Below are 22,603 nucleotides of genomic sequence, written 5' to 3' on the forward strand. Positions count from 1 at the left end.
TAAATGAATGAGGAAAAAAAACAATATAATAATAGATGAATGTATTTTGTCAATTAATAGTGTTATAAAAAATATTACAAATCCTTCACAAATAAATAAAACAGTCAGTCAGTAAAAATATCATCCATCTATCTATTAGCCAGCCTCAAGGACATCCAATCTCCAATGATGATTATGAGGTTGTCCATCAGATCGCTTCTTCCTCACCGCTTGACTCTGCAGTTGACTTCATCACAGCTTGACCATGGGGTCAAGGAATTTTTTAAACTGCACCAGTTTGTAGCGAAGCTCCTCTCCCACGATCTCACCTGCTCATACGCTGTGTTCCTGGAGCGCATACAAGACATGCATTTTTTCAGTCAACTCAACCACAACAGGTGCTGCGCCAACGCATCCGACGACACACAAAAACGGCGCTTGGAAGTTCCAAGTTTCAGCGAAATTCCTCCGATTTGTGGTGATCTAGAACTTTTCCTCCGATTAATTTAGCCTATTTTCGAGTGCATTTGATATTGTAAACCTTCTGTTTGAAGATTGTGTTCAGCTTGTTGAAATACGTTTTCAGAGACCCTTTGCCTGAAGTCACTGACCCTCCATCTCCAGAGGATGCCCCAACACCACACCCGACCTGAAGACAATATAAAATGGTTGTGAGTGAATTAGTTCCGTCTTAAGAAAAGTACAGAAAAAAATATATCGCTTAGATTAAATCACAAAATAAAGACCTATGCCAATTATTGTCTGCCCCCCAAATATAACTTAGGCTACAACTTACGCATCCCTCCAATTTCTTAACTTAACTAGGTCATCTGTTTTTGAACAGGTTCAGTGTTTCTTTGTTCCATGTGAAAGGAGTCAGGCTGTTAAATAATTGGGTCATATATTCCAAAGACTCTAATGCAACCACAGAGACGTCCTCGCTCTGTATAATAGAAAACATCGTTTTAGACATGAGGATGTCTCATAAATTCCATGGTTAAACTTCCAATTGATCATTTTGAAATGGAAAAAAATCAAACTCTGTAGTTTATTCTATCCAAATCTTGCTACATGATACACTTCAGTATCTTACCTGTGTGTTCTTGTAAACATGCTCTGGAAACATGCTCTCGACTTTTCTTTACGGAAACAGAACTAGAAATGGTCAACCCTGAAATAAAGTCATATCAATGTCAAAAAGTGAACTGTATTGGAATAGTATCCACGAATGAAACATTGTGGTACAGAGAGTGAATTCATTGGTTATATAAAACGTCCCATAATAAAATACAATAAATTGAGGTCTATTAATGAGATATATTGAGCATCAAATTGTACACATCAAATAGTGGACAGGTGCAAAAATGTGTGTGCTAGTGCATGAATTGCGTCCACCTGCACAGATCGGATGCTGCTGTGTATAAGCAGAACAGAACAGAGTCAGGTAGATAGTCAACCATTTAAAGGCGAGCATGAATATTTGAATTTTTCGTCGTTCGTAGAGACGAGCAGGCCTGCAAGAATAAACCAATTTACCAATGTGTTGTGATAACATTATCGTACGTAAAACACGTCGGTAAAACACGGTACAGCTTCCAAATGTAGTTCAAACTAGCCCATAACTTTAATCTCGTAGATGGACATTCCTTTCATCCTTAGTTCTTTGAAAATGATTACTTTTCTCCAACCCCAATCCTCAGCTATTGAGAAAAATAGTGGTTCATTGACCGTTTTGGTATTGTTTGAACAGTAGACTGCTCCTTTAAAAAGGTCAGTCTATAAACAAATGAATGCATGAAAGAATGAAAGGATGAATGACTGAATATATAAACGAATTAATAAAAATGATGAGAGAATAATTATTTGATTTGATTATAAAGGAATAACTTCATCGCCTTCACATATACATGTCAGTCAACCATGTTTATAAATAAATCATTCAGTCAGTAAATATATCAGCTGTGAATCTATTAGCCGGGATCAGAAACATGTCACATGTCTCCAATGATGATTATGTGGTTTTCCAACAGACCTCTTCTTCCTCATGGCTTGACTCTGATGTCGAGGAATTTCTTGAACTGCACCAGGTTGTCGCGAACCTCCACTCGCGTGATCTCCCATGCGCATGTGCTGTGTTCCTGGAGAGCATATCATATATATATATATATGTATTTTATGTCTTCACTCAACTCAACCACAACAGGTGCGCTGCCAAGGCATCCTATGACACAACAAAGGCGCTTGGAAGTTCCCAGTTTCATATGTGATTTGAGGCAGCGAAATGCATCCTATTTGTGGTGGTTTAGAATTTGCTCAGATTAATGTAGCCTCTATTCGAGAGCATTTTATATTGGACCCACCCTGTGGCGACCGGTTTTCCAACCGTAACCCACCTGTTTTGAGCCCCATATGTTTAACTACATCAACAAAATGATTAGCCGTAACAGCAGAAAATGTACATTTGTTTAACTTTTTTGTTGTTGTTGCCTGTTTTACTTGTTATTTTGGCATCAATAAGTTTCACATATCAGTTTGTAAAGAATGTAGAAAAACAACAATAATGATTGAGTTAATAAAGCTGCATACAAACATGGTCTCTTTTTTGCTTTCTTGAGTAAGACAAGTTATCATCGAATATTTTTAGATCGTTCATTGTCTGCTTATATGCCCCGTTTTTTAATCATTCGGTTCTGCCTTGGTGTACAGGGAAAACACTGTGAAGAAGGTTGAATGATTCCATTGATAAGCCCCAATTTTCAACGGGTGATTCTTAATTATGCTATTGTGAAATGAATAATGAAAAACGTAAAGAAAGTGAACAGTTTTTATACATGTCTATGCAAAGAATTACATTGGAGCAATGCATTTCGTGATAACAGAATACACTGTGCACCTTTGTATTCTATTAGGCGAATATTACTTCTAATACGTTATTGATTGTGGAACACAATTTCATAGATGGGTTGGAACCGTAGAATTAGCAATTCTAATAATGTAATAGTATCTCCATGGTTGGAACGGAAGTTGTATAGGTGCTCAAAGTACACTGTTCAAAACAGGCCAGCCCTGTCCAAAACAGGCCAGCCCTGTCCAGTGATAAAACACACTTAATTGAAAAAGGCATTTGAATATATCTACATTTTGAGAAGATACATTTGACTTGTTTTAATGGCTTTCCTTTATGGATTAGTAGGCTATAGGACTAATTGTACTGCCATCCGTGCATATGTCCTGAGCGTGTTTAATACAAATCTTAATGTCCGCTGTGGGGGTGCCAAAAGGTTCAATTCTCGGGCTGACTCTTTTCTATGAATATATCAATGATGTAGCTCTTGCTGCTGATGATTCTCTGATCCACCTCTACGCAGACGACACCATTCTGTAGACATCGAGCCCTTCTTTGGACACTTTGCTAACAAACCTCCAAACGAGCTTCATCGCCATACAACACTCCTTCCGTGGCCTCCAACTGCTTTTAATTGCTAGTAAAACTAAGTGCATGCTCTTCCATCGATTGCTGCCGCACCCTCTTGCATTAATAGAAACACGACTCTGGACGGTTTTGACTTTGAATATGTGAAACAACTACAAATACCTATGTGTCTGGTTAGCCTGTAAACTCTCCTTCCAGACTCACATTAAGCATCTCCAACCCAAAATTAAATCTAGAATCGGCGTCCTACTTCACAACAAAGCCTCCATCACCCATGCCACCAAACATACCCTCGTAAAACTGACTATCCTACCAATCCTTGACTTCGGCGATGTCATTTACTAAATATCCTCCTACACTCTACTTAGCAAACTGGATGTAGTCTATCACAGCGCCATCCGTTTTGTCACCAAAGCCCCATATACTACCCACCACTGCGACCTGTATGCTTTCGTTGGCTGGCCCTCACTTCATATTCGTTGCCAAACCCACTGACTCCAGGTTATCTATACGTTTTTGCTAGGTAAAGTCCCGCCTTATCCCAGATCACGGTTCACCATAGCAACACCCACCCTTAGCACGCCCTCCAGCAGGTATATGCAGGTATATTTCACTGGTCATCCCCAATGTTATGCGGGTGAATGAGGACCCAAAAGCGACTTGGCGAAAACAGAGTCTTTAATCCAGTAAAGTAAAATACAATCAAAAAACACTACTTCCACTCGTAATGACGAGAACCGACTGGAGACTCGATCTTGAACAGCAGGTTGCCTCGGGAAGGCACTTGAACCTAGCAGACTCAGACACCTGCTCACCACGCAGCATCTGAGGGAAACACGACACGACAGGGCGATACACAAACACAGCACGGTGAACAATAGATACAAGGATCCGACAGGACAGGAACGGAAAACAAAGGAAGAAATAGGGACTCTAATCAGGGGAAAGGATCGGGAACAGGTGTGGGAAGACTAAATGATTGATTAGGGGAATAGGAACAGCTGGGAGCAGGAACGGAACGATAGAGAGAAGAGAGTGCGAGAGAGTGAGAGAGGGAGGGGGAGAGAGAGGGATAGAAAGAGGGAACGAACCTAATAAGACCAGCAGGGGGAAACGAACAGAAGGGAAAGCATAATGACAAGACAATATATGACAAAACATGACAGTACCCCCCCACTCACCGAGCGCCTCCTGGCGCTCTCGAGGAGGAACACTGGCGGCAACGGAGGAAATCATAGATCAAACGGTCCAGCACGTCCCGAGAAAGAACCCAACTCCTCTCCTCAGGACCGTAACGAAAAAACGAAAAAAAAGGGAAACTAGGGTACTACTCTAAAAAAAAAAATGAGACACGGGTAGAGAACTGAAAACTTTAGAGCAAACAGGACCAAACAGGCCAGGAGAGTAACAACTAGGGACAGACTGAGACACAGCAAGGGCAGGAACAAGAACAGGAGAGATGCGATGGCAGGGAACAGACTGAGACCCAGCAAGACCAGGAGCAGAAGCAGAAAAATACGCACAAGGGTGGACCCCATCGTCAGTATCGGAGCGCTGGGACAGAATGGCTCCCACGCCCACCCCGACGCGTCAACCTCAACAAAAAACTGTTTAGTGACGTCAGGTGCAACAAGGATAGGAGCGGATGCAAAACGCTTCTTAAAGAGATCAGAACAACAATCATACGACCGGTGAGGAGGAAGGGAGTTGGTTCTGGACCGACTGAAGACCGTGCGCAGACCATGATATTCCTCCGGCACTCCTGTCAAATCACCAGGTTCCTCCTGAGAAGAGGGGACAGAACAAACAGGAGAAATAGCAGACATTAAACACTTCACATGACAAGAAACGCTCCAGGAAAGGACAGAACCACTAGACCAATCAAAAGAAGGATTATGACACACTAGCCAGGGATGACCCAAAACAACAGGTGTAAAAGGTGAACAAAAAATCAAAAAAGAAATGGTCTCACTATGGTTACCAGATACAGTGAGGGTTAAAGGTAGTGTTTCATATAATATACTGGGGAGAGGACTACCATCCAAGGCAAACATGACCGTGGGCTCCCTAACTGTCTGAGAGGAATGTCATGTTCCCGCGCCCAGGTTTCGTCCATAAAACAGCCCTCTGCCCCAGAGTCTATTAATGCACTGCAGGAAGCTGCCGATCCGGTCCAGCGTAGATGGACCGGTAAGGTAGTACATGTACTTGACGGAGAGGACCGTCTAGTAGCGCTTATCAGTCGCCCTCCGCTTACTGATGAGCTCTGGCCTTTAACTGGACATGAAATGACAAAATGACCAGCGGAACCGCAATAGAGACAGAGGCGGTTGGTGATTCTCCGTTCCCTCTCCTTAGTCGAGATGCGAATACCCCCAGCTGCATGGGCTCAACACCTGAGTCAGTGGGGAAAGACGGTAGTGTCGGAGAGAGGGGAGACACAGTTAACGCGAGCTCTCTTCTATGAGCTCGGTGACGAAGATCTACCCGTCGTTCAATGCGAATAGCGAGTTCAATCAAAGAATCCACGCTGGATGGAACCTCCCGAGAGAGAATCTCATCCTTAACCTTAGCGTGGAGTCCCTCCAGAAAACGAGCGAGCAACGCCTGCTCGTTCCAGTTACTGGAGGCAGCAAGAGTGCGAAACTCTATTGAGTAATCCGTTATGGATCGATTACCTTGACATAGGGAAGACAGGGACCAGGAAGCTTCTTTCCCAAAAACTGAGCGATCAAAAACCCTTATCATCTCCTCTTTAAAGTTCAGATAATTGTTAGTACACTCAGCGCTTGCCTCCCAGATAGCTGTGCCCCACTGCCGAGCCCGACCAGTAAGGAGTGATATGACGTAGGCAATCCGAGCTCTCTCTCTTGAGTATGTGTTGGGTTGGAGAGAGAACACGATATCACACTGGGTGAGAAAGGAGCGGCACTCAGTGGGCTGCCCAGAATAACAAGGTGGGTTATTAACCCTAGGTTCCGGAGGCTCGGAAGAACCGGAAGTAGCTGGTGACACGAGACGAAGACTCTGATACTGTCTTGAGAGGTCGGAGACCTGAGCGGCCAGGGTCTCAACGGCATGCCGAGCAGCAGACAATTCCTGCTCGTGTCTGCCGAGCATCGCTCCCTGGAACTCGAGAGTAGAGTAGAGAGAATCCATAGTCGCTGGGTCCATTCTTGGTCGGATCCTTCTGTTATGCGGGTGAATGAGGACCCAAAAGCGACTTGGCGAAAACAGAGTCTTTAATCCAGTAAAGTAAAATACAATCAAAAAACACTACTTCCACTCGTAATGACGAGAACCGACTGGAGACTCGATCTTGAACAGCAGGTTGCCTCGGGAAGGCACTTGAACCTAGCAGACTCAGACACCTGCTCACCACGCAGCATCTGAAGGAAACACGACACGACAGGGCGATACACAAACACAGCACGGTGAACAATAGATACAAGGATCCGACAGGACAGGAACGGAAAACAAAGGAAGAAATAGGGACTCTAATCAGGGGAAAGGATCGGGAACAGGTGTGGGAAGACTAAATGATTGATTAGGGGAATAGGAACAGCTGGGAGCAGGAACGGAACGATAGAGAGAAGAGAGAGCGAGAGAGTGAGAGAGGGAGGGGGAGAGAGAGGGATAGAAAGAGGGAACGAACCTAATAAGACCAGCAGGGGGAAACGAACAGAAGGGAAAGCATAATGACAAGACAATATATGACAAAACATGACACCCAAAGCCAACATTTGCTTTAGCCGCCATTCCTTCCAGTTCTGTGCTGCCAATGACTGGAATTAATTGCAAAAATCACTGAAGCTGGAGACACATGTCTCCCTCTCTAACTTTAAGCATCAGCTGTCAGAGCAGCTTACCGATCACTGTAGCTGTGTACACAGCCAATCTGTAAATAGCAAACCAAACTACCTCATCCCCATATTATTACTTACTCTCTTGCTCTTTTGCACCCCAGTATCTCTACTTGCACATCATCATCTGCACCTCTATCACTCCATTGTTAATGCTAATTTGTAATTATTTCGCCTCTATGGCCTGTTTATTGCCTTATCTCCCATACTCTTCTACATTTGCACACACTGCACATATATTTTTCTATTGTGTTATTGACTGTATGTTTGTTTATGTGTAACTCTGTGTTGTTGTTTTTGTCGCACTGCTTTGCTTTATCTTGGCAGTGTCGCAGTTGTAAATGATAACTTGTTCTCAACTGGCCTACCTGGTTAAATAAAGGTGAAATAGAAAATAACTACATAAAATCACACCTTGAACTTGGATACAGAATGAGCACTCAAATTACCAATATTTAAAAGTATTTTTTATTTTAGTAACTTAACATTTGATGAAGAGCAACAAAAGGCACGATTTTCAAATAGAAAAATAGATTCATAAATAGGCCTACATCAATAAATAACCTTGATAAATAAATAAATATATAAGTAGGCCTACATCAATAAATAACGTTGATAAATAAATAAATAAATATATAAGTAGGCCTACATCAATAAATAACGTTGATAAATAAATAAATACATTTATAATATTGCTGTTTGACATTGCACATTGCATGATTGTAGAATAGAAGGCTTTAAAAAATCAAGCTCAATTGTAAAACAAATTAGTAAAAAAAGATCTAGAAGTTCAAATTCATGTTCTGTTGGACCACAGAAGGCTGTCAGAGGTGTGTTTCAGAATGAATTCAAGGGTGTACAGGAGTTCTTTTCGAACCACTTCCCAGGCGCAGTAACTGAAATTCTGTGAAAATAAAAATAAATTGTTAGGGCAATGTAGAGTAATATTATCCTATGTAGAGATATTATCAAAACAATGTGTCTATTTGTTTTCAACCTATATCCTACCTTTTCTTTTAAAACTGCTGCAATGTTCCCAAAGTATGTCTTCAGGCCCTCTGCCCTGATGGGATAATCACTTGTATCCACACTGCTCATCTGCCAGAAAGGAAGAAAGAGGCAGGCGATGAATAATAATTCAAATGCATCCATTATAGTGTATTTGCTTGTACCCTACTTTTAGGACAACCGCGATGTTCCTAAAGTAGGTATTCAGCACCTTTGCCCTGACTAGATAATCACGTTTATCCACACTCCCCATCATCTGACACAAGAATAAAATAATTAAAATGTCACCATACCACACTTAAACAGTTAAGCTATCTCTATTGGCCTAGGTAGGTACTCACACACTCGCTCTCTTCAATCTGACGGTAGATAATGTTCTGAAAATACTCCAACTTCTGTTGGTCCCACATTGTCGGCAGTTCGTCAGTTCCGAACAACGTGTCGATGTTCTTCAATGTCTCATAAATAGCCTTAGCAGCACTGCTGCTCAACTGAAACGGACAACAACAATAATTTCAATTAACATAAATGGCCGTGTAAAGTGTTCTACTTTCTAATCCTAACGGTTGCAAATACTCTTTCATGCTGTAAAGAACTCTTGAATATGCTCGCTTGCCCTTACCTGTGGCGCCCCGGAGGTTGCAAATGAGGTGGCTGGGAATGCCATGAAGACATTCTCTTGCAGGCACTCCAGAGGAAAATGACCCCCCTGAAAGAAAGAGAAAACACATTTCTCATGTTGAGCTCTTCAGTTAAACATAGTTGGAGAATACATCTCAAAACAAAAGTAATTTAAAAAATGTACCATGTCTCTCAGTAGGTTGTGGGTTGTTCGCACCAGCTGTCCTTGTAGCTGGCAAGGCATGGGCATCGAGAACACTTGCACGAGGCAGAGGAAGGCGCTCATCCATGTGATAGTCTGAATTGCCATTCTTATGGTAGTTAGATGATCTGCAACAGATGGTCATTGTTAGTTGAATATAATCCTGAAAATAATTAATTAATTGAAGCCTGAAGCAATGATCAAATGATAGCATGTTGTTGACTTACCTGTTGCCAGTATATTGCAAATTTCCTCCAGTCAGAATTTGGTTTGTGTTCTGATCCCATATCTGCGGATTATCTTAAATAGTGAGGCTTGAATGGATGTACAAAAAGTGAAAGGGTGTCCCTCTAAATTAAGAGTTGATATGAATGAAGTTGGGAAAGTTTTGCCTCGTGAACCGCAAGACCGGATTTCTCTTTTCGTGTGCTCCACTTCCCTCTCATCATGTTTCGAGTTTTCCTTCATAGGAGGAACATTGTCCTAAGTATGTTAAAAAAATGAACTCATGGGCTTAAAGGAGAATGGAGAAGGAGAGAGAGAGGGAGAGGGGAGAGAGAATCGACCCCTTAACTTTACAATGAATGCAGTAGACCTCTATATGTTTTTATAAACACGATTATTAAACTAATAGCACTTTTATGGACTAAGGGAAGGCCTTCTACCATGTTTGTTTGTTAATCACAAAACTGCTATTGTATTGTTTGTTTGTTTCTCTCGGTGTGTGTGTGTGTGTCTGCGTGCGTGCGTGCGTGCGTGCGTGCGAGTGTATGTGACAGAGGGAGTGAGAGATGCTGATTTAATATTGATCTCGTTCTGTTTGCATCTTCTGTCTCTAATCCCATTCATGTCGATACATTTCAATTAAACTGTTGATAATAACTGATGATCAAATACAAATCAACCAGCATTTTATGACGTCTGTATCTGAAGAATCAGGCTAACATTACCATTTGACTATTTATTACCGACGAGAGACTATATAAACTAATGTGCTCTGTTGTGGTAACATTATCGTAAAATTAGTAGAAAAATACCTAAATCCTAATTCCTAAAAACACTTAGTTTCATCGTCTTGGATATGTTGAGATAAAGGGGCAATTTCTGCGATTTCTACATCCAATTTTGGACTTTTAAATGAAGGGTATACAGGCTACCTATTGACTTTTGGAGAATAAATCACTTTTAAAGGCCTAATGTGCTCAGTTTACCTCTCTTACCTCAAAAGAACCCAAAATGTACTTTTTTATGACATTGTTTGAAACAATATACATCTAAACAAACACTGTGTAACTTGAAAATGTATTTGAAACTATAATGTTGATCTCTTGGATGGTCATTACTTGAATCAATAGCGCTCTGACAGCGGTTACTTTTCTCGAACCAGAATAGTGGTTGAGTGACCACTATGGTGTTTAATTTAACTGTAGATTGCCTATAAACAACTAAATGCATTAAAGCCTGAATGGATGAATAAATGGATGACTGGATATATAAATGAATGAGGAAAAAAAACAATATAATAATAGATGAATGTATTTTGTCAATTAATAGTGTTATAAAAAATATTACAAATCCTTCACAAATAAATAAAACAGTCAGTCAGTAAAAATATCATCCATCTATCTATTAGCCAGCCTCAAGGACATCCAATCTCCAATGATGATTATGAGGTTGTCCATCAGATCGCTTCTTCCTCACCGCTTGACTCTGCAGTTGACTTCATCACAGCTTGACCATGGGGTCAAGGAATTTTTAAAAACTGCACCAGTTTGTAGCGAAGCTCCTCTCCCACGATCTCACCTGCTCATACGCTGTGTTCCTGGAGCGCATACAAGACATGCATTTTTTTCAGTCAACTCAACCACAACAGGTGCTGCGCCAACGCATCCGACGACACACAAAAACGGCGCTTGGAAGTTCCAAGTTTCAGCGAAATTCCTCCGATTTGTGGTGATCTAGAACTTTTCCTCCGATTAATTTAGCCTATTTTCGAGTGCATTTGATATTGTAAACCTTCTGTTTCAAGATTGTGTTCAGCTTGTTGAAATACGTTTTCAGAGAGCCTTTGCCTGAAGTCACTGACCCTCCATCTCCAGAGGATGCCCCAACACCACACCCGACCTGAAGACAATATAAAATGGTTGTGAGTGAATTAGTTCCGTCTTAAGAAAAGTACAGAAAAAAATATATCGCTTAGATTAAATCACAAAATAAAGACCTATGCCAATTATTGTCTGCCCCCCAAATATAACTTAGGCTACAACTTACGCATCCCTCCAATTTCTTAACTTAACTAGGTCATCTGTTTTTGAACAGGTTCAGTGTTTCTTTGTTCCATGTGAAAGGAGTCAGGCTGTTAAATAATTGGGTCATATATTCCAAAGACTCTAATGCAACCACAGAGACGTCCTCGCTCTGTATAATAGAAAACATCGTTTTAGACATGAGGATGTCTCATAAATTCCATGGTTAAACTTCCAATTGATCATTTTGAAATGGAAAAAAATCAAACTCTGTAGTTTATTCTATCCAAATCTTGCTACATGATACACTTCAGTATCTTACCTGTGTGTTCTTGTAAACATGCTCTGGAAACATGCTCTCGACTTTTCTTTACGGAAACAGAACTAGAAATGGTCAACCCTGAAATAAAGTCATATCAATGTCAAAAAGTGAACTGTATTGGAATAGTATCCACGAATGAAACATTGTGGTACAGAGAGTGAATTCATTGGTTATATAAAACGTCCCATAATAAAATACAATAAATTGAGGTCTATTAATGAGATATATTGAGCATCAAATTGTACACATCAAATAGTGGACAGGTGCAAAAATGTGTGTGCTAGTGCATGAATTGCGTCCACCTGCACAGATCGGATGCTGCTGTGTATAAGCAGAACAGAACAGAGTCAGGTAGATAGTCAACCATTTAAAGGCGAGCATGAATATTTGAATTTTTCGTCGTTCGTAGAGACGAGCAGGCCTGCAAGAATAAACCAATTTACCAATGTGTTGTGATAACATTATCGTAGGTAAAACACGTCGGTAAAACACGGTACAGCTTCCAAATGTAGTTCAAACTAGCCCATAACTTTAATCTCGTAGATGGACATTCCTTTCATCCTTAGTTCTTTGAAAATGATTACTTTTCTCCAACCCCAATACTCAGCTATTGAGAAAAATAGTGGTTCATTGACCGTTTTGGTATTGTTTGAACAGTAGACTGCTCCTTTAAAAAGGTCATTCTATAAACAAATGAATGCATGAAAGAATGAAAGGATGAATGACTGAATATATAAACGAATTAATAAAAATGATGAGAGAATAATTATTTGATTTGATTATAAAGGAATAACTTCATCGCCTTCACATATACATGTCAGTCAACCATGTTTATAAATAAATCATTCAGTCAGTAAATATATCAGCTGTGAATCTATTAGCCGGGATCAGAAACATGTCACATGTCTCCAATGATGATTATGTGGTTTTCCAACAGACCTCTTCTTCCTCATGGCTTGACTCTGATGTCGAGGAATTTCTTGAACTGCACCAGGTTGTCGCGAACCTCCACTCGCGTGATCTCCCATGCGCATGTGCTGTGTTCCTGGAGAGCATATCATATATATATATATATGTATTTTATGTCTTCACTCAACTCAACCACAACAGGTGCGCTGCCAAGGCATCCTATGACACAACAAAGGCGCTTGGAAGTTCCCAGTTTCATATGTGATTTGAGGCAGCGAAATGCATCCTATTTGTGGTGGTTTAGAATTTGCTCAGATTAATATAGCCTCTATTCGAGAGCATTTTATATTGGACCCACCCTGTGGCGACCGGTTTTCCAACCGTAACCCACCTGTTTTGAGCCCCATATGTTTAACTACATCAACAAAATGATTAGCCGTAACAGCAGAAAATGTACATTTGTTTAACTTTTTTGTTGTTGTTGCCTGTTTTACTTGTTATTTTGGCATCAATAAGTTTCACATATCAGTTCGTAAAGAATGTAGAAAAACAACAATAATGATTGAGTTAATAAAGCTGCATACAAACATGGTCTCTTTTTTGCTTTCTTGAGTAAGACAAGTTATCATCGAATATTTTTAGATCGTTCATTGTCTGCTTATATGCCCCGTTTTTTAATCATTCGGTTCTGCCTTGGTGTACAGGGAAAACACTGTGAAGAAGGTTGAATGATTCCATTGATAAGCCCCAATTTTCAACGGGTGATTCTTAATTATGCTATTGTGAAATGAATAATGAAAAACGTAAAGAAAGTGAACAGTTTTTATACATGTCTATGCAAAGAATTACATTGGAGCAATGCATTTCGTGATAACAGAATACACTGTGCACCTTTGTATTCTATTAGGCGAATATTACTTCTAATACGTTATTGATTGTGGAACACAATTTCATAGATGGGTTGGAACCGTAGAATTAGCAATTCTAATAATGTAATAGTATCTCCATGGTTGGAACGGAAGTTGTATAGGTGCTCAAAGTACACTGTTCAAAACAGGCCAGCCCTGTCCAGTGATAAAACACACTTAATTGAAAAAGGCATTTGAATATATCTACATTTTGAGAAGATACATTTGACTTGTTTTAATGGCTTTCCTTTATGGATTAGTAGGCTATAGGACTAATTGTACTGCCATCCGTGCATATGTCCTGAGCGTGTTTAATACAAATCTTAATGTCCGCTGTGGGGGTGCCAAAAGGTTCAATTCTCGGGCTGACTCTTTTCTATGAATATATCAATGATGTAGCTCTTGCTGCTGATGATTCTCTGATCCACCTCTACGCAGACGACACCATTCTGTAGACATCGAGCCCTTCTTTGGACACTTTGCTAACAAACCTCCAAACGAGCTTCATCGCCATACAACACTCCTTCCGTGGCCTCCAACTGCTTTTAATTGCTAGTAAAACTAAGTGTATGCTCTTCCATCGATTGCTGCCGCACCCTCTTGCATTAATAGAAACACGACTCTGGACGGTTTTGACTTTGAATATGTGAAACAACTACAAATACCTATGTGTCTGGTTAGCCTGTAAACTCTCCTTCCAGACTCACATTAAGCATCTCCAACCCAAAATTAAATCTAGAATCGGCGTCCTACTTCACAACAAAGCCTCCATCACCCATGCCACCAAACATACCCTCGTAAAACTGACTATCCTACCAATCCTTGACTTCGGCGATGTCATTTACTAAATATCCTCCTACACTCTACTTAGCAAACTGGATGTAGTCTATCACAGCGCCATCCGTTTTGTCACCAAAGCCCCATATACTACCCACCACTGCGACCTGTATGCTTTCGTTGGCTGGCCCTCACTTCATATTCGTTGCCAAACCCACTGACTCCAGGTTATCTATACGTTTTTGCTAGGTAAAGTCCCGCCTTATCCCAGATCACGGTTCACCATAGCAACACCCACCCTTAGCACGCCCTCCAGCAGGTATATGCAGGTATATTTCACTGGTCATCCCCAAAGCCAACATTTGCTTTAGCCGCCATTCCTTCCAGTTCTGTGCTGCCAATGACTGGAATTAATTGCAAAAATCACTGAAGCTGGAGACACATGTCTCCCTCTCTAACTTTAAGCATCAGCTGTCAGAGCAGCTTACCGATCACTGTAGCTGTGTACACAGCCAATCTGTAAATAGCAAACCAAACTACCTCATCCCCATATTATTACTTACTCTCTTGCTCTTTTGCACCCCAGTATCTCTACTTGCACATCATCATCTGCACCTCTATCACTCCATTGTTAATGCTAATTTGTAATTATTTCGCCTCTATGGCCTGTTTATTGCCTTATCTCCCATACTCTTCTACATTTGCACACACTGCACATATATTTTTCTATTGTGTTATTGACTGTATGTTTGTTTATGTGTAACTCTGTGTTGTTGTTTTTGTCGCACTGCTTTGCTTTATCTTGGCAGTGTCGCAGTTGTAAATGATAACTTGTTCTCAACTGGCCTACCTGGTTAAATAAAGGTGAAATAGAAAATAACTACATAAAATCACACCTTGAACTTGGATACAGAATGAGCACTCAAATTACCAATATTTAAAAGTATTTTTATTTTAGTAACTTAACATTTGATGAAGAGCAACAAAAGGCACGATTTTCAAATAGAAAAATAGATTCATAAATAGGCCTACATCAATAAATAACCTTGATAAATAAATAAATAAATAAATATATAAGTAGGCCTACATCAATAAATAACGTTGATAAATAAATAAATAAATATATAAGTAGGCCTACATCAATAAATAACGTTGATAAATAAATAAATACATTTATAATATTGCTGTTTGACATTGCACATTGCATGATTGTAGAATAGAAGGCTTTAAAAAATCAAGCTCAATTGTAAAACAAATTAGTAAAAAAGATCTAGAAGTTCAAATTCATGTTCTGTTGGACCACAGAAGGCTGTCAGAGGTGTGTTTCAGAATGAATTCAAGGGTGTACAGGAGTTCTTTTCGAACCACTTCCCAGGCGCAGTAACTGAAATTCTGTGAAAATAAAAATAAATTGTTAGGGCAATGTAGAGTAATATTATCCTATGTAGAGATATTATCAAAACAATGTGTCTATTTGTTTTCAACCTATATCCTACCTTTTCTTTTAAAACTGCTGCAATGTTCCAAAGTATGTCTTCAGGCCCTCTGCCCTGATGGGATAATCACTTGTATCCACACTGCTCATCTGCCAGAAAGGAAGAAAGAGGCAGGCGATGAATAATAATTCAAATGCATCCATTATAGTGTATTTGCTTGTACCCTACTTTTAGGACAACCGCGATGTTCCTAAAGTAGGTATTCAGCACCTTTGCCCTGACTAGATAATCACGTTTATCCACACTCCCCATCATCTGACACAAGAATAAAATAATTAAAATGTCACCATACCACACTTAAACAGTTAAGCTATCTCTATTGGCCTAGGTAGGTACTCACACACTCGCTCTCTTCAATCTGACGGTAGATAATGTTCTGAAAATACTCCAACTTCTGTTGGTCCCACATTGTCGGCAGTTCGTCAGTTCCGAACAACGTGTCGATGTTCTTCAATGTCTCATAAATAGCCTTAGCAGCACTGCTGCTCAACTGAAACGGACAACAACAATAATTTCAATTAACATAAATGGCCGTGTAAAGTGTTCTACTTTCTAATCCTAACGGTTGCAAATACTCTTTCATGCTGTAAAGAACTCTTGAATATGCTCGCTTGCCCTTACCTGTGGCGCCCCGGAGGTTGCAAATGAGGTGGCTGGGAATGCCATGAAGACATTCTCTTGCAGGCACTCCAGAGGAAAATGACCCCCTGAAAGAAAGAGAAAACACATTTCTCATGTTGAGCTCTTCAGTTAAACATAGTTGGAGAATACATCTCAAAACAAAAGTAATTTAAAAAATGTACCATGTCTCTCAGTAGGTTGTGGGTTGTTCGCACCAGCTGTCCTTGTAGCTGGCAAGGCATGGGCATCGAGAACACTTGCACGAGGCAGAGGAAGGCGCTCATCCAAGTGATAGTCTGAATTGCCATTCTTATGGTAGTTAGATGATCTGCAACAGATGGTCATTGTTAGTTGAATATAATCCTGAAAATAATTAATTAATTGAAGCCTGAAGCAATGATCAACAGATAGCATGTTGTTGACTTACCTGTTGCCAGTATATTGCAAATTTCCTCCAGTCAGAATTTGGTTTGTGTTCTGATCCCATATCTGCGGATTATCTTAAATAGTGAGGCTTGAATGGATGTACAAAAAGTGAAAGGGTGTCCCTCTAAATTAAGAGTTGATATGAATGAATTTGGGAAAGTTTTGCCTCGTGAACCGCAAGACCGGATTTCTCTTTTCGTGTGCTCCACTTCCCTCTCATCATGTTTCGAGTTTTCCTTCATAGGAGGAACATTGTCCTAAGTATGTTAAAAAAATGAACTCATGGGCTTAAAGGAGAATGGAGAAGGAGAGAGAGAGGAGAGGGGAGAGAGAATCGACCCCTTAACTTTACAATGAATGCAGTAGACCTCTATATGTTTTTATAAACACGATTATTAAACTAATAGCACTTTTATGGACTAAGGGAAGGCCTTCTACCATGTTTGTTTGTTAATCACAAAACTGCTATTGTATTGTTTGTTTGTTTCTCTCGGTGTGTGTGTGTGTGTCTGCGTGCGTGCGTGCGTGCGTGCGTGCGAGTGTATGTGACAGAGGGAGTGAGAGATGCTGATTTAATATTGATCTCGTTCTGTTTGCATCTTCTGTCTCTAATCCCATTCATGTCGATACATTTCAATTAAACTGTTGATAATAACTGATGATCAAATACAAATCAACCAGCATTTTATGACGTCTGTATCTGAAGAATCAGGCTAACATTACCATTTGACTATTTATTACCGACGAGAGACTATATAAACTAATGTGCTCTGTTGTGGTAACATTATCGTAAAATTAGTAGAAAAATACCTAAATCCTAATTCCTAAAAACACTTAGTTTCATCGTCTTGGATATGTTGAGATAAAGGGGCAATTTCTGCGATTTCTACATCCAATTTTGGACTTTTAAATGAAGGGTATACAGGCTACCTATTGACTCTTGGAGAATAAATCACTTTTAAAGGCCTAATGTGCTCAGTTTACCTCTCTTACCTCAAAAGAACCCAAAATGTACTTTTTTATGACATTGTTTGAAACAATATACATCTAAACAAACACTGTGTAACTTGAAAATGTATTTGAAACTATAATGTTGATCTCTTGGATGGTCATTACTTGAATCAATAGCTCTCTGACAGCGGTTACTTTTCTCGAACCAGAATAGTGGTTGAGTGACCACTATGGTGTTTAATTTAACTGTAGATTGCCTATAAACAACTAAATGCATTAAAGCCTGAATGGATGAATAAATGGATGACTGGATATATAAATGAATGAGGAAAAAAACAATATAATAATAGATGAATGTATTTTGTCAATTAATAGTGTTATAAAAAATATTACAAATCCTTCACAAATAAATAAAACAGTCAGTCAGTAAAAATATCATCCATCTATCTATTAGCCAGCCTCAAGGACATCCAATCTCCAATGATGATTATGAGGTTGTCCATCAGATCGCTTCTTCCTCACCGCTTGACTCTGCAGTTGACTTCATCACAGCTTGACCATGGGGTCAAGGAATTTTTTAAAACTGCACCAGTTTGTAGCGAAGCTCCTCTCCCACGATCTCACCTGCTCATACGCTGTGTTCCTGGAGCGCATACAAGACATGCATTTTTTCAGTCAACTCAACCACAACAGGTGCTGCGCCAACGCATCCGACGACACACAAAAACGGCGCTTGGAAGTTCCAAGTTTCAGCGAAATTCCTCCGATTTGTGGTGATCTAGAACTTTTCCTCCGATTAATTTAGCCTATTTTCGAGTGCATTTGATATTGTAAACCTTCTGTTTCAAGATTGTGTTCAGCTTGTTGAAATACGTTTTCAGAGACCCTTTGCCTGAAGTCACTGACCCTCCATCTCCAGAGGATGCCCCAACACCACACCCGACCTGAAGACAATATAAAATGGTTGTGAGTGAATTAGTTCCGTCTTAAGAAAAGTACAGAAAAAAATATATCGCTTAGATTAAATCACAAAATAAAGACCTATGCCAATTATTGTCTGCCCCCAAATATAACTTAGGCTACAACTTACGCATCCCTCCAATTTCTTAACTTAACTAGGTCATCTGTTTTTGAACAGGTTCAGTGTTTCTTTGTTCCATGTGAAAGGAGTCAGGCTGTTAAATAATTGGGTCATATATTCCAAAGACTCTAATGCAACCACAGAGACGTCCTCGCTCTGTATAATAGAAAACATCGTTTTAGACATGAGGATGTCTCATAAATTCCATGGTTAAACTTCCAATTGATCATTTTGAAATGGAAAAAAATCAAACTCTGTAGTTTATTCTATCCAAATCTTGCTACATGATACACTTCAGTATCTTACCTGTGTGTTCTTGTAAACATGCTCTGGAAACATGCTCTCGACTTTTCTTTACGGAAACAGAACTAGAAATGGTCAACCCTGAAATAAAGTCATATCAATGTCAAAAAGTGAACTGTATTGGAATAGTATCCACGAATGAAACATTGTGGTACAGAGAGTGAATTCATTGGTTATATAAAACGTCCCATAATAAAATACAATAAATTGAGGTCTATTAATGAGATATATTGAGCATCAAATTGTACACATCAAATAGTGGACAGGTGCAAAAATGTGTGTGCTAGTGCATGAATTGCGTCCACCTGCACAGATCGGATGCTGCTGTGTATAAGCAGAACAGAACAGAGTCAGGTAGATAGTCAACCATTTAAAGGCGAGCATGAATATTTGAATTTTTCGTCGTTCGTAGAGACGAGCAGGCCTGCAAGAATAAACCAATTTACCAATGTGTTGTGATAACATTATCGTAGGTAAAACACGTCGGTAAAACACGGTACAGCTTCCAAATGTAGTTCAAACTAGCCCATAACTTTAATCTCGTAGATGGACATTCCTTTCATCCTTAGTTCTTTGAAAATGATTACTTTTCTCCAACCCCAATACTCAGCTATTGAGAAAAATAGTGGTTCATTGACCGTTTTGGTATTGTTTGAACAGTAGACTGCTCCTTTAAAAAGGTCAGTCTATAAACAAATGAATGCATGAAAGAATGAAAGGATGAATGACTGAATATATAAACGAATTAATAAAAATGATGAGAGAATAATTATTTGATTTGATTATAAAGGAATAACTTCATCGCCTTCACATATACATGTCAGTCAACCATGTTTATAAATAAATCATTCAGTCAGTAAATATATCAGCTGTGAATCTATTAGCCGGGATCAGAAACATGTCACATGTCTCCAATGATGATTATGTGGTTTTCCAACAGACCTCTTCTTCCTCATGGCTTGACTGATGTCGAGGAATTTCTTGAACTGCACCAGGTTGTCGCGAACCTCCACTCGCGTGATCTCCCATGCGCATGTGCTGTGTTCCTGGAGAGCATATCATATATATATATATATGTATTTTATGTCTTCACTCAACTCAACCACAACAGGTGCGCTGCCAAGGCATCCTATGACACAACAAAGGCGCTTGGAAGTTCCCAGTTTCATATGTGATTTGAGGCAGCGAAATGCATCCTATTTGTGGTGGTTTAGAATTTGCTCAGATTAATATAGCCTCTATTCGAGAGCATTTTATATTGGACCCACCCTGTGGCGACCGGTTTTCCAACCGTAACCCACCTGTTTTGAGCCCCATATGTTTAACTACATCAACAAAATGATTAGCCGTAACAGCAGAAAATGTACATTTGTTTAACTTTTTTGTTGTTGTTGCCTGTTTTACTTGTTATTTTGGCATCAATAAGTTTCACATATCAGTTCGTAAAGAATGTAGAAAAACAACAATAATGATTGAGTTAATAAAGCTGCATACAAACATGGTCTCTTTTTTGCTTTCTTGAGTAAGACAAGTTATCATCGAATATTTTTAGATCGTTCATTGTCTGCTTATATGCCCCGTTTTTTAATCATTCGGTTCTGCCTTGGTGTACAGGGAAAACACTGTGAAGAAGGTTGAATGATTCCATTGATAAGCCCCAATTTTCAACGGGTGATTCTTAATTATGCTATTGTGAAATGAATAATGAAAAACGTAAAGAAAGTGAACAGTTTTTATACATGTCTATGCAAAGAATTACATTGGAGCAATGCATTTCGTGATAACAGAATACACTGTGCACCTTTGTATTCTATTAGGCGAATATTACTTCTAATACGTTATTGATTGTGGAACACAATTTCATAGATGGGTTGGAACCGTAGAATTAGCAATTCTAATAATGTAATAGTATCTCCATGGTTGGAACGGAAGTTGTATAGGTGCTCAAAGTACACTGTTCAAAACAGGCCAGCCCTGTCCAAAACAGGCCAGCCCTGTCCAGTGATAAAACACACTTAATTGAAAAAGGCATTTGAATATATCTACATTTTGAGAAGATACATTTGACTTGTTTTAATGGCTTTCCTTTATGGATTAGTAGGCTATAGGACTAATTGTACTGCCATCCGTGCATATGTCCTGAGCGTGTTTAATACAAATCTTAATGTCCGCTGTGGGGGTGCCAAAAGGTTCAATTCTCGGGCTGACTCTTTTCTATGAATATATCAATGATGTAGCTCTTGCTGCTGATGATTCTCTGATCCACCTCTACGCAGACGACACCATTCTGTAGACATCGAGCCCTTCTTTGGACACTTTGCTAACAAACCTCCAAACGAGCTTCATCGCCATACAACACTCCTTCCGTGGCCTCCAACTGCTTTTAATTGCTAGTAAAACTAAGTGCATGCTCTTCCATCGATTGCTGCCGCACCCTCTTGCATTAATAGAAACACGACTCTGGACGGTTTTGACTTTGAATATGTGAAACAACTACAAATACCTATGTGTCTGGTTAGCCTGTAAACTCTCCTTCCAGACTCACATTAAGCATCTCCAACCCAAAATTAAATCTAGAATCGGCGTCCTACTTCACAACAAAGCCTCCATCACCCATGCCACCAAACATACCCTCGTAAAACTGACTATCCTACCAATCCTTGACTTCGGCGATGTCATTTACTAAATATCCTCCTACACTCTACTTAGCAAACTGGATGTAGTCTATCACAGCGCCATCCGTTTTGTCACCAAAGCCCCATATACTACCCACCACTGCGACCTGTATGCTTTCGTTGGCTGGCCCTCACTTCATATTCGTTGCCAAACCCACTGACTCCAGGTTATCTATACGTTTTTGCTAGGTAAAGTCCCGCCTTATCCCAGATCACGGTTCACCATAGCAACACCCACCCTTAGCACGCCCTCCAGCAGGTATATGCAGGTATATTTCACTGGTCATCCCCAAAGCCAACATTTGCTTTAGCCGCCATTCCTTCCAGTTCTGTGCTGCCAATGACTGGAATTAATTGCAAAAATCACTGAAGCTGGAGACACATGTCTCCCTCTCTAACTTTAAGCATCAGCTGTCAGAGCAGCTTACCGATCACTGTAGCTGTGTACACAGCCAATCTGTAAATAGCAAACCAAACTACCTCATCCCCATATTATTACTTACTCTCTTGCTCTTTTGCACCCCAGTATCTCTACTTGCACATCATCATCTGCACCTCTATCACTCCATTGTTAATGCTAATTTGTAATTATTTCGCCTCTATGGCCTGTTTATTGCCTTATCTCCCATACTCTTCTACATTTGCACACACTGCACATATATTTTTCTATTGTGTTATTGACTGTATGTTTGTTTATGTGTAACTCTGTGTTGTTGTTTTTGTCGCACTGCTTTGCTTTATCTTGGCAGTGTCGCAGTTGTAAATGATAACTTGTTCTCAAC

The 22,603-nt window shown here is 39.8% G+C and overlaps 2 protein-coding genes and 4 long non-coding RNA genes across 8 annotated transcripts; 1 reads left to right on the top strand and 5 right to left on the bottom strand.

Annotated features, from left to right (window-relative positions):
* Window positions 1-358: 358 nt before the first annotated feature.
* LOC124016246 lies at window positions 359-2,415 on the top strand. The gene is made up of 3 exons (XR_006835331.1): window positions 359-457; window positions 566-650; window positions 2,010-2,415. It is a non-coding gene; the product is annotated as an uncharacterized LOC124016246 (long non-coding RNA).
* On the bottom strand, window positions 532-3,726 carry LOC124016240. 2 transcript variants are annotated; one of them, XR_006835324.1, is made up of 4 exons: window positions 3,703-3,726; window positions 1,073-1,150; window positions 776-922; window positions 532-628 (listed from the first exon to the last, which is right to left on the bottom strand). It is a non-coding gene; the product is annotated as an uncharacterized LOC124016240 (long non-coding RNA). The 2 variants fall into 2 exon arrangements; XR_006835325.1 differs by lacking the exon at window positions 3,703-3,726 and adding an exon at window positions 2,012-2,119.
* Window positions 3,727-7,924: 4,198 nt separating this feature from the next.
* Window positions 7,925-9,214, bottom strand: LOC124016233 (interferon beta-like). The gene is made up of 5 exons (XM_046331790.1): window positions 9,089-9,214; window positions 8,906-8,992; window positions 8,625-8,774; window positions 8,284-8,373; window positions 7,925-8,179 (listed from the first exon to the last, which is right to left on the bottom strand). Exons 1-5 carry the CDS (start codon window positions 9,212-9,214, stop codon window positions 8,072-8,074), a joined length of 561 nt encoding a protein of 186 aa, XP_046187746.1. The 3' UTR covers window positions 7,925-8,071.
* Window positions 9,215-11,172: 1,958 nt separating this feature from the next.
* Window positions 11,173-14,308, bottom strand: LOC124016241. Of its 2 annotated transcripts, none has more exons than XR_006835326.1 (4): window positions 14,285-14,308; window positions 11,675-11,752; window positions 11,378-11,524; window positions 11,173-11,230 (listed from the first exon to the last, which is right to left on the bottom strand). It is a non-coding gene; the product is annotated as an uncharacterized LOC124016241 (long non-coding RNA). The 2 variants fall into 2 exon arrangements; XR_006835327.1 differs by lacking the exon at window positions 14,285-14,308 and adding an exon at window positions 12,614-12,721.
* A 1,244-nt stretch (window positions 14,309-15,552) lies between these two features.
* On the bottom strand, window positions 15,553-16,693 carry LOC124016237 (interferon alpha-1-like). Its single transcript, XM_046331793.1, has 6 exons — window positions 16,568-16,693; window positions 16,386-16,472; window positions 16,105-16,254; window positions 15,951-16,019; window positions 15,765-15,788; window positions 15,553-15,660 (listed from the first exon to the last, which is right to left on the bottom strand). The coding sequence occupies exons 1-6, from the start codon at window positions 16,691-16,693 to the stop codon at window positions 15,553-15,555; spliced, it is 564 nt and encodes a 187-aa protein (XP_046187749.1).
* Window positions 16,694-18,453: 1,760 nt separating this feature from the next.
* LOC124016239 lies at window positions 18,454-21,801 on the bottom strand. Its single transcript, XR_006835323.1, has 4 exons — window positions 21,778-21,801; window positions 19,150-19,227; window positions 18,853-18,999; window positions 18,454-18,706 (listed from the first exon to the last, which is right to left on the bottom strand). It is a non-coding gene; the product is annotated as an uncharacterized LOC124016239 (long non-coding RNA).
* Between the last annotated feature and the right edge of the window lie 802 nt (window positions 21,802-22,603).

This window comes from Oncorhynchus gorbuscha, linkage group LG26 (genome assembly GCF_021184085.1).
Source record: "Oncorhynchus gorbuscha isolate QuinsamMale2020 ecotype Even-year linkage group LG26, OgorEven_v1.0, whole genome shotgun sequence".
Lineage (NCBI taxonomy): Eukaryota > Metazoa > Chordata > Actinopteri > Salmoniformes > Salmonidae > Oncorhynchus > Oncorhynchus gorbuscha.